Here is an 8,600-nt window from a genome sequence, read left to right on the forward strand (position 1 = left end):
CCTTGTGCCCCTTTGAGAACGGGGTCCATTGGCCTCCCTGACTCTGCCCCTTTGCCAACAGGCTTGCTCGGCCTCGAGGATGACGGGGACCTGATCACTGTGGAGTTCGATGACGGGGACACGGGGAGGATCCCTCTCTCCCACATCCGCCTTCTGCCTCCTGACTATAAGATCCAGTGTGAGTGCCAGCCCTGCTGCCTGGGGGGTGAGGGATGACCCCCACGTCCACACCTGGCTCCCCTGTGAGCCCGGCTCTGGGCGCTGGCCACCGTTTGGACCATTTACACCCTTGGGATGGCAATGGCAGGAACCGTGGCTGGGGCTCCCAGAGTGGGTGTCAGGGAGGGGCTCCCGGGGCTCCCCAGGCCTGCGTCGAGGCTGGTCAGGCACCATTACTGAATGTTCCATGCTCCCCATGTCCACGAGACCACTGAATTCCTGCCTCGGTCCTGCGTGTAACACGAAGCTTGGGTTCCAGGAGGGGAGTGACTTCCAGGGTCCCACGACTAGAGGCAGGACTGCCTGACTTCTGGGGCTCAGTGGTTGGGCATTCTCCAGGTGGAAGGGGGGATCTTGGCTCAGCTCCACCCAGTCCGTTCATTTGAGGAGCCTGCATGGAGCTTTTTGTGCGTGCACACACCTGAGTGCACCCCTGCAGATGGGGCTGCCCTCCCCAACTGTGCAGCCCCTGCAGGCAGGCCAAGTGGGGTGAGCGATGGGGTTATCCAGCCCCCGCCCGCCGTCACAGAGGATGCTCGGGCCGCCTGGAGAGCAGAGACCCGGGCCTAAGCCACCATCTGTCCTGCTCTGCAGGTGCGGAGCCATCCCCAGCCCTCCTGGTGCCAAGTGCCAAGCGCCGCAGCCGGAAGACCAGCAAAGACACCGGGGACAGCAAAGATGGGGGCACGCCAGGGTCTGAGGAGCCCAGCTCTAAGGCACGAGGGCGTGGGCGGAAACCCAGCACCAAAGCCAAGAGTGGTATGTCGGCCCCTGCTCGGCCGAGGCACAAGGGCAGGTGTGGGAATGGCTGGGGACGGGCTGCACACCTCTGTGGGGACTTGGTCGCAGGGCCACTTGGACCATGTGACAGACTGGGAAACCGAGGCTCTGGGAGGCACGTTGGTCTGTCGGGGGCAGAGCAGAGGTTTAGCCAGGGGGTTCACTCCAGCATTCAGGGACAAGTGCTAGGAGCCGAGATGGCCGGGGAACCATGTTGGGGTCACCACCTATATGATGACAGTGACTTGAGAGCCCAGAGTGGGTGCTGCTCAGGAACGGGCAGGGCCGGGCTGGAAACAGGGCTTTCTGGCTTGGGAAGCCCCTGGCCCTGGCCTCACCGAAGCTTTTTCCTTCTCTCTTCTAGATAGAGCTGCTGTCCTGGAGGAGGGGGGCCCAACAGAGGAGGTCCCCAGTACCCCGTTGGCCCTGGAGCCGATCAGCACCCCGAGTTCCAAGAAGAGCCCCCCAGAACCCGTGGACAAGCGGGCCAAAGCCCCCAAGGCTCGGCCAGCGCCCCCACAGCCCAGCCCGGCGCCGTCCACCTTCACCAGCTGCCCGGCTCCTGAGCCCTTTGGCGAGCTGCCGGCCCCCGCCGCGGTCCTGGCCCCCGCCCCCCTTGTCTCCATGCCCATCACCATGCCCGCCACCCGGCCCAAGCCCAAGAAGGCCCGGGCTGCCGAAGAGGCGGCCCCCAAGGGCCCCCGGAGGCCTGGGGAGGAGGCCGAGCTGCTCGTCAAGCTGGACCACGAGGGCGTGACGTCGCCCAAAAGCAAGAAGGCCAAAGAGGCCCTGCTTCTGCGGGAGGACCCGGGGGCTGGGGGCTGGCAGGAGCCCAAGGGCCTCCTGGGCCTGGGCAGCTACCCCCCGGCGGCGGGCGGCGGCGGCGGTGAGCCCAAGGCCGCCCGGCCCAAGGCTGCGGATGGCGACCTGGCCCAGGAGCCCGGGGGCGGGCTCGAGTTCGAGGACTCGGGCAACCCGAAGAGCCCGGACAAGGGCCAGGCGGAGCAGGACGGGGCCGAGGAGTCGGAGAGCGGTGGCAGCAGCAGCGAGAGCGGTGGCAGCGGCAGCAGCTCCGAGACCGAGGGGGAGGAGGAGGGCCAGGGCGGCGGCCGGAACTGCAGCGCCTCCAGCTCCAGGGCGTCCTCGTCCTCGTCCTCGTCCTCCTCGTCCTCGTCCTCGTCTTCCTCATCCTCCTCCTCCTCATCCTCGTCCTCGTCCTCCTCCTCGTCCTCGTCCTCCTCGTCCTCGTCCTCCTCGTCTTCGTCCTCCTCCTCGTCCTCGTCCTCCTCCTCGTCCTCCTCGTCCTCCTCCTCATCCTCTTCCACTACCGACGATTCTTCCTGCAGCTCCGATGAGGAGGCCGCGCCCGCCCCCGCGGCCGGCCCCTCCGCCCCCCCGGCCCTCCCGAGCAAGGCGCCCAAGCCGGCGGGCAAGGCTCGCTCCGCGGCCCACCCCCCGGGCAAGAAGGCGCCGGCGCCCCCGCCCCAGGCGCCCCCGCCGCAGCCCCCGCAGCCTCTGCCGCCCAAGGCTCAGGCCGGGGCCGGGGCCAAGAGCCGACCCAAGAAGAGAGAGGGCGTCCACCTGCCCACCACCAAGGAGCTGGCCAAGCGGCAGCGCCTGCCGTCTGTGGAGAACCGGCCCAAGATCGCCGCCTTCCTGCCTGCCCGGCAGCTCTGGAAGTGGTTCGGCAAGCCCACCCAGGTAGCCGAGGGCGGGGGTCTGCCCCTGCGTGCCCGTCCTTCCATCCCGCCCACCTGCCCAGCCCCCGCACCAGGAGGGTGGGGGTGAGCCGTGTGGGGCGATCCCACGTTATACTCGCGGCCCCCGAGTCTCAGAGTGAGGACACCCTCTGCTGGGTCCGAAGCTGCGTCCTCCCCAGAGCAGTGCTGTCTTGGGCCCAGACCCGCCCCCTCGGAACACGGGCCAGAAAGCAGGCAGGGACGGCCCCCTGGGCGGGCGTCCAGTTCCCATGCAGAGGGGCTCTCAAAACCCCACAGCCTGACTCTGTGCTGTCGCCTTGCGGCAGAACGTCCCTCGGCCTCGGGGTGACCGTGGCGGCGACCCCAGCAGGAGGCGCTGCTTTCCCCATGTTTGCCGGCAGAGGTCCGAGGCTGGACCAGCTCCCCACGCACCCACAGTGGAGCGAAGGGAGAACGTTCTGGTTGCGCAGGTCTAGGGTCAGTCGGCCAGTCCTGTAGTAGAGGGTGATTCTCCAGAAAGAGCCCTCCCGGCCTACCCTGTGCCCTGTGCACACATGGATGTGCACCACACATGCACACAGGCCCCCGAGAAGCTTCCGTGTGCAGGGGGAACAGCCCCCAGGGTCACCAGTCCGTCCCGTGCCCCTGGACAGGAAGACTGGCTGCTTGTCTGGAGGTACAGCTCGACAGCTTTGCCCGCAGCGCCCGTCCCCCCAGTCCCAGGCGGTCTGTACCCCTCCCCCCTCCGGTGCCAGTTCCTGCCAGGGCAGGTATAGGGACTTGGGGGTTGACAGCGCCGAGCTGGTGGGGTCTGACAATGCACCTCCTGAGACCTTGGGAAGCTGCTGGGGGGTTTATGTCGTGTCTGCTCCCTGAGGTATGTTAACAAGGCCAGAAAAGTGGGGGAGAGGTTCGGAATCGAGACCCTAGCTTGGGGGCTTCTGTCCTAGCAGTGGCTCTTGGGGGCCCCCTGTGCCAGTGCCTCTGGAGGGCTCTCCAGAAGGCGTGCGGAGCAGGGAGTCAGGGAGCGCGCAGCACCCCACCCCCTCTCAGCTCCCGCTCTCCCCACGGCTTCCCTGCTTTGGAGGCACTAACTTGAACCTGGGGCAGATAATCTGCTTTTCTGACCCCACGGAGCCTAAGTTGTCTGACTTTCAGCCCGCGGGGGTTGCTGGCTCCTGGATGAGAAAGCCTCTCCTGGCAAGGCCACCGCTGGGGACAGCAAATTTGAGCATGTAGGATCTTCCCTGACAAGCTGCACTCAGACCTTCTCCACCAGGCCTCCTGGAGCTCTGGTCCCAGCAGGTGCTTCTGAGCCGAAGACGGGCACATCCTTGCTGTCTCCCCTCCACCGGGATTGGCTCCTGCCCTGTGTTAGCATCAGGGCCCTCACTGCTGCAGTGGACAGAGCCCAGGGCCAGACTTATTGGCCACTTTAACAGAAAAGTCCAGGGGGGTGCAGCTTCAGGTACAGCTGGATCCAGGGGTTTGGAAAGCTGTCTTCAGACCCACTGGTGGGTCCGTGCTCCAGGCTTCAGTTGCTCCTTCCTGCTTTCGCACTGGTCTCCTTCCCTCTTGGCAGCAAGCAGCCCTGGTAGCTTCCAGCTCGTGTTCTACCCGCTCAGAAGTGACAGGAGGGAGGAAGGATCTTTTTGCAAGGGGTTCACGCTGAAGTTGGTGGAATGTCTTTGGCTTGGGTGCCGAGCCCACCTCTGAGCCAGTCACCATGCCGGGAGGAGGACCGGCTGTCCAGATTGGCCAGGCCAAGTCCGGTGCTCGCTGCAGGGGTGGCATTGGCCCCACTGGGGAGCCACGTGGATTGAGGAGCAAGAGGAGTAGCCCCGGAATGCCAGAAACGTAACGGCTGTCAAAGAGGGGTTGGTGGAGAAATCATAGCCGTCCACCTCAGCTTGAATTCATCTTCAGCCTTGAGCTGAAAAGAACTTGAGCAGTTTATAGAATAGAATGTGCAGGCGATCAGTGACAAGGACATCAAAGTCTGTCCCCACGGGGGGTCTGAGGAATTAAAAGTAGAAAAAGGGGCTGCTGGAGAAGGTTGAAACGAGCATGTAGGTCTCCCCTGTTTAGGCGAACTGGTTCAGAGTCACCTGGCTGAGTGAGTTTTAGATCTTAGTTTGAGGAGATCGCGCACCGCTTCCGTGGGAGGGCTGAGCTTTGCTGAGGTCTGGTCTCTCGGGGAGTTGCCCCCAGAGCTGCCTGGGGCTGTGGTGGGTTTTGGGGTTTTGGTGTGTTCCCTCCTTGGACCTGTTTGTCTGTCCCCGTGCCAGCCCAGGAAGTGTTTGTTGAGTGACTAAGAAAAACCCAGCATGCCCTGGGACCGGCAGATGTGGGCCTCGTGCTGGATCCTGCGGGCCAACCTTAGTCAGGGGCTTCCCCTGGGGGTTGACATGGTCCCAGGGACAGCCCTCGGCCCATGCCCCCCACTCCCTCGGCCCTGGTCAGGCCACCTGGGCAGCTGACTCCCGGCCGCACGCTGCCTGTGGGGGTGTAAGAACGAGGCTGCACAGCCAATGACCTGTGGCCCCAGGGGATGTGGAATGGCTGTGTGACAGCCGTGGGGGGTGGAGCCCTGTGCTCTGTCCAGAGGCAAAGCTGGGAGCCTGCGCTGTTCCCCCACTGGACCTCACTGTCCCTGTCTGGAAGTCGGAGGTCAGGAGGGGGCTGCTGGGCCGGGCCATGTGAGCCTCGTGGACAGCAGGTGCGAGGTCTGTGGGCCCTCCCAGGGGGTCCCATGCCAGCACCCCTTCGGACAGGGAACGGGAAGTCCCTCTTAGTTGCGGGTCCTTTGTGTCACTGTCGGACACCATGTGGGCAAAGAGATGAAGAAGGCTCCCCAGCTGGAGCGGGCAGGGGGTCTGCTCCCTCCCAGCCCGCCCCTTGCAGAACCCCAGAGCTCGGGGATCAGGCTGCAGGCGGCAGGGCTGGCCTGGGGCCCCCTGACACCCCCCTCCCCCGCTCCATGTCCCACAGCGCCGCGGCATGAAGGGCAAGGCCCGCAAGCTCTTCTACAAGGCCATCGTGCGCGGCAAGGAGATGATCCGCATCGGGGACTGCGCCGTGTTCCTGTCGGCCGGCCGCCCCAACCTGCCCTACATCGGCCGCATCCAGAGCATGTGGGAGTCGTGGGGCAGCAACATGGTGGTCCGCGTCAAGTGGTTCTACCACCCTGAGGAGACCAGCCCGGGCAAGCGCCTCCACGAGGGCCAGGTGAGGCCGGGTGGCCAGAGGTTGAGGCCGGGGTGCCTGGTTCTGGGGTCGGGTGGGGCTGCGCCAGGCTCACCAACCCCCCGTCTGTCCCACGCGCAGCACTGGGACCAGAAGTCCGGCCGCAGCCTGCCCGCGGCCCTGCGGGCCTCCAGCCAGAGGAAGGACTTCATGGAGGTAGGGGCACGGGGTGGAGGCTGGGCCTCTCAAGCCCTCTGCACACAGCTTGGGCGTTGGGGGAAGCTGGGCTCCCGTGGCGTCCGGCCCCCTGAGCCCAGCCCCGTGTCTGGCTTTGATCTGCTGTCCGCCGCGCTTTGGGGTCCTTAGCCTGAGGGTCTCTCTGTCTTGGTCTGTGTGTCTGTCTCGGGATCTCTCGGTTTCTCCGTCGCCGGTGTGGGGGTGGAGGGCTCTTTCTCTGCCCTCAGGGTTTTCCCCGGTCCTTCTGGTCCGGGGGGGGTGCTCCCTGTCTCCCGCCCGCCCTGACGCCCGCCTGCCATGCCCGCAGCGCGCCCTCTACCAGTCTTCCCACGTGGACGAGAACGACGTGCAGACCGTGTCGCACAAGTGCCTGGTGGTGGGCCTGGAGCAGTACGAGCAGATGCTCAAGACCAAGAAGTACCAGGACAGCGAGGGTCTGTACTACCTCGCGGGCACTTACGAGCCCACCACGGGCATGATCTTCTCCACCGACGGCGTGCCTGTGCTCTGCTGAGCGCCCAGCGCCCTGCCGGCCGCCTTGCGCCCCGAGGGCCAGCGGGGGCCCCTCGCCATCACTGCCACGTCTCGGGGGCCACGTGCGTTGGTTGTGTGCATGCAAGTGTGCCCTTGGACGCCCCGGCGTGCGTGTGTACACGTGTGTGCCTGTATGCATGCACCTGCGTGCACGCGTGTGCACACGTCCCCAGCCCCCTCCCAAACCCCCGGTGCCCCTCCAGACGGGGCTCCTCTCAGCTATCAGGGTATGGCTCTGCTGGGCCCCCCTCTGGGGCCTCCCCTCCAGCACCTTGTAAGCACTTGGCCGGGCCGGGCCCCCAGGACCCAGGCGCCTCCAGGCCGAGGCCGAGGCCCACCGGGGATTCAGTGGGGAGGGGGTTCCCGAGGAACCAAACTGACACTCGCTCGGGGGTTCCCGCTGCTTGAGGGCCCTCCCCGGGGCTCCTAGTGCCCGAGCCCCCTCAGCACGGAGCCCCACCCCAAGCCTCCCGCCATGAGACGGGGCGGGGTGGCCGGATGGTTGCCCACCAGCCTCACCGACCAGGCCAGGCCTGCTCTGGGCACCGGCCGGGGGCCCGGCCTCTGCCCTCTCAGGACGGCCTGGACTCGGGCGCGAGAGCCAGGTGAGGGTGGAGCCCGGCAGCCTCGGCCAGGTGCCAGGCAGGGGGGCTGCAGGCCCTGAGGCCCCAGGGAGGGCCCACCCCTCCCAGTCCGGCCCCTACACTACACACAACCCCAATGGTGCTGAAGTCCTTGACCCGCCATGCCCGGCCCTCCCGCCCAGGCCTCGGCCCGCCCGGAGGCAGCGGCAGTTCTTATAACCTGTATAGTTTTATTGTACCAAGAGACTCTTCCCCGCCCCTGTATCATATGCCTTTAAATGGAGTCAACTTTTTAATTATATATATAAAGATAAATATATATAAATATATATAAATATAAACTTTTTAAAACTGTGAAAAAATAGCTATGAAATTATAAAAAAAGCGAACACATTCTGACGTGCAGAATATTTTTTATTTCCTATTAGATTGTGAGTGTCTAGCACCCAGCTTCACGGGCCCCCCTCGTCCCGAGCACACCCTGCCCCCCCGCACCCCCGGCCCAGGTGTACTGTACTCGCCCCCAGAACGGAGAAGCAGTTAGGGAGAGCAGAGGCTGAGGAGGGGGACAGGGGGCCGGCCGGGCGCAGTGGCCCCGCTCCCCCGGCTCGGCCCCGAGAGCACTTACCAGCCCCCGCGCCTTCCAGGGGGACGGAGGCCTCGTCCAGACAATCTTAAGGGAAGGAAAAGCCAGACTTTGGTTTTGTTTTTTGGGGGAATTACTGTTTTCCTTTTTTTTTTTTTTAAGTTTCTTTTGGAATTTTGTTTGTTGGCGAATTCTGTGTGATTTTTTCATAAAAAAAGAAAAGAAAAGAGAAAAAGCTATAATCGGAGAACTGCCGTTGTCTGGAGTGGTTCATTTCGAGGGCTGGGGCAGGGGGTGCGTGGTGCTGGCCAGCGGCTGGGGGGGCCAGGAGCGGGGCGCCACTGCGGGGCTGTTTACACCCAGGTTAATGTGCATGAAGGGAAATGAAGAGTTCCTCAGTGGCCCTGGCCACGTCCCCAGGGGCCAACAACCTGAAGTGGCCAGTGGCCACTGTGTTGGGTGGCTGAGATACGGGATGTGTCCCCCCAGGGCCGGAAGCGTTCTTGACCCGTGCAAGGCTGCAGGGCTTGCACCCCGTCTCCCCCTTGAAAATGCAGAGGTCGGCACTCCCAGCCTGCCCACATCTGAAGACCACAAGAACAGGGCCAGTGCCAGTGGTCTGAGCGGGTCCTGGGCAGGTGTGGCGATGCAGGGCTGCACCCTGCAGGGCTGGGCGAGGCTGGGCCCTGCCCCTGGTGCTGCCGCCCCCCTCCTGCCCTGAGGTCAGCTCTCAGGCTGACCCCACAGGTACCTGCCCAGGGACCCGCCAGGGGA

The 8,600-nt window shown here is 64.7% G+C and overlaps 1 protein-coding gene across 1 annotated transcript in view; it reads left to right on the plus strand.

The window, feature by feature from the left end:
* Positions 1 to 8,010, plus strand: part of TNRC18 (trinucleotide repeat containing 18) — an 83,461-nt gene extending 75,451 nt beyond the window's left edge. The window contains exons 25-30 of the mRNA XM_044915288.1: positions 62 to 178; positions 814 to 978; positions 1,364 to 2,700; positions 5,691 to 5,927; positions 6,027 to 6,101; positions 6,430 to 8,010. Coding sequence (XP_044771223.1) covers positions 62 to 178; positions 814 to 978; positions 1,364 to 2,700; positions 5,691 to 5,927; positions 6,027 to 6,101; positions 6,430 to 6,636 — 2,138 coding nt within the window. The 3' untranslated portion in view covers positions 6,637 to 8,010. The remainder of the gene's footprint in view (positions 1 to 61; positions 179 to 813; positions 979 to 1,363; positions 2,701 to 5,690; positions 5,928 to 6,026; positions 6,102 to 6,429) is intronic.
* The last annotated feature ends 590 nt before the right edge of the window (positions 8,011 to 8,600 follow it).

Source organism: Neomonachus schauinslandi, chromosome 5, assembly GCF_002201575.2.
Source record: "Neomonachus schauinslandi chromosome 5, ASM220157v2, whole genome shotgun sequence".
In the NCBI taxonomy this organism is placed as follows: Eukaryota; Metazoa; Chordata; class Mammalia; order Carnivora; family Phocidae; genus Neomonachus; species Neomonachus schauinslandi.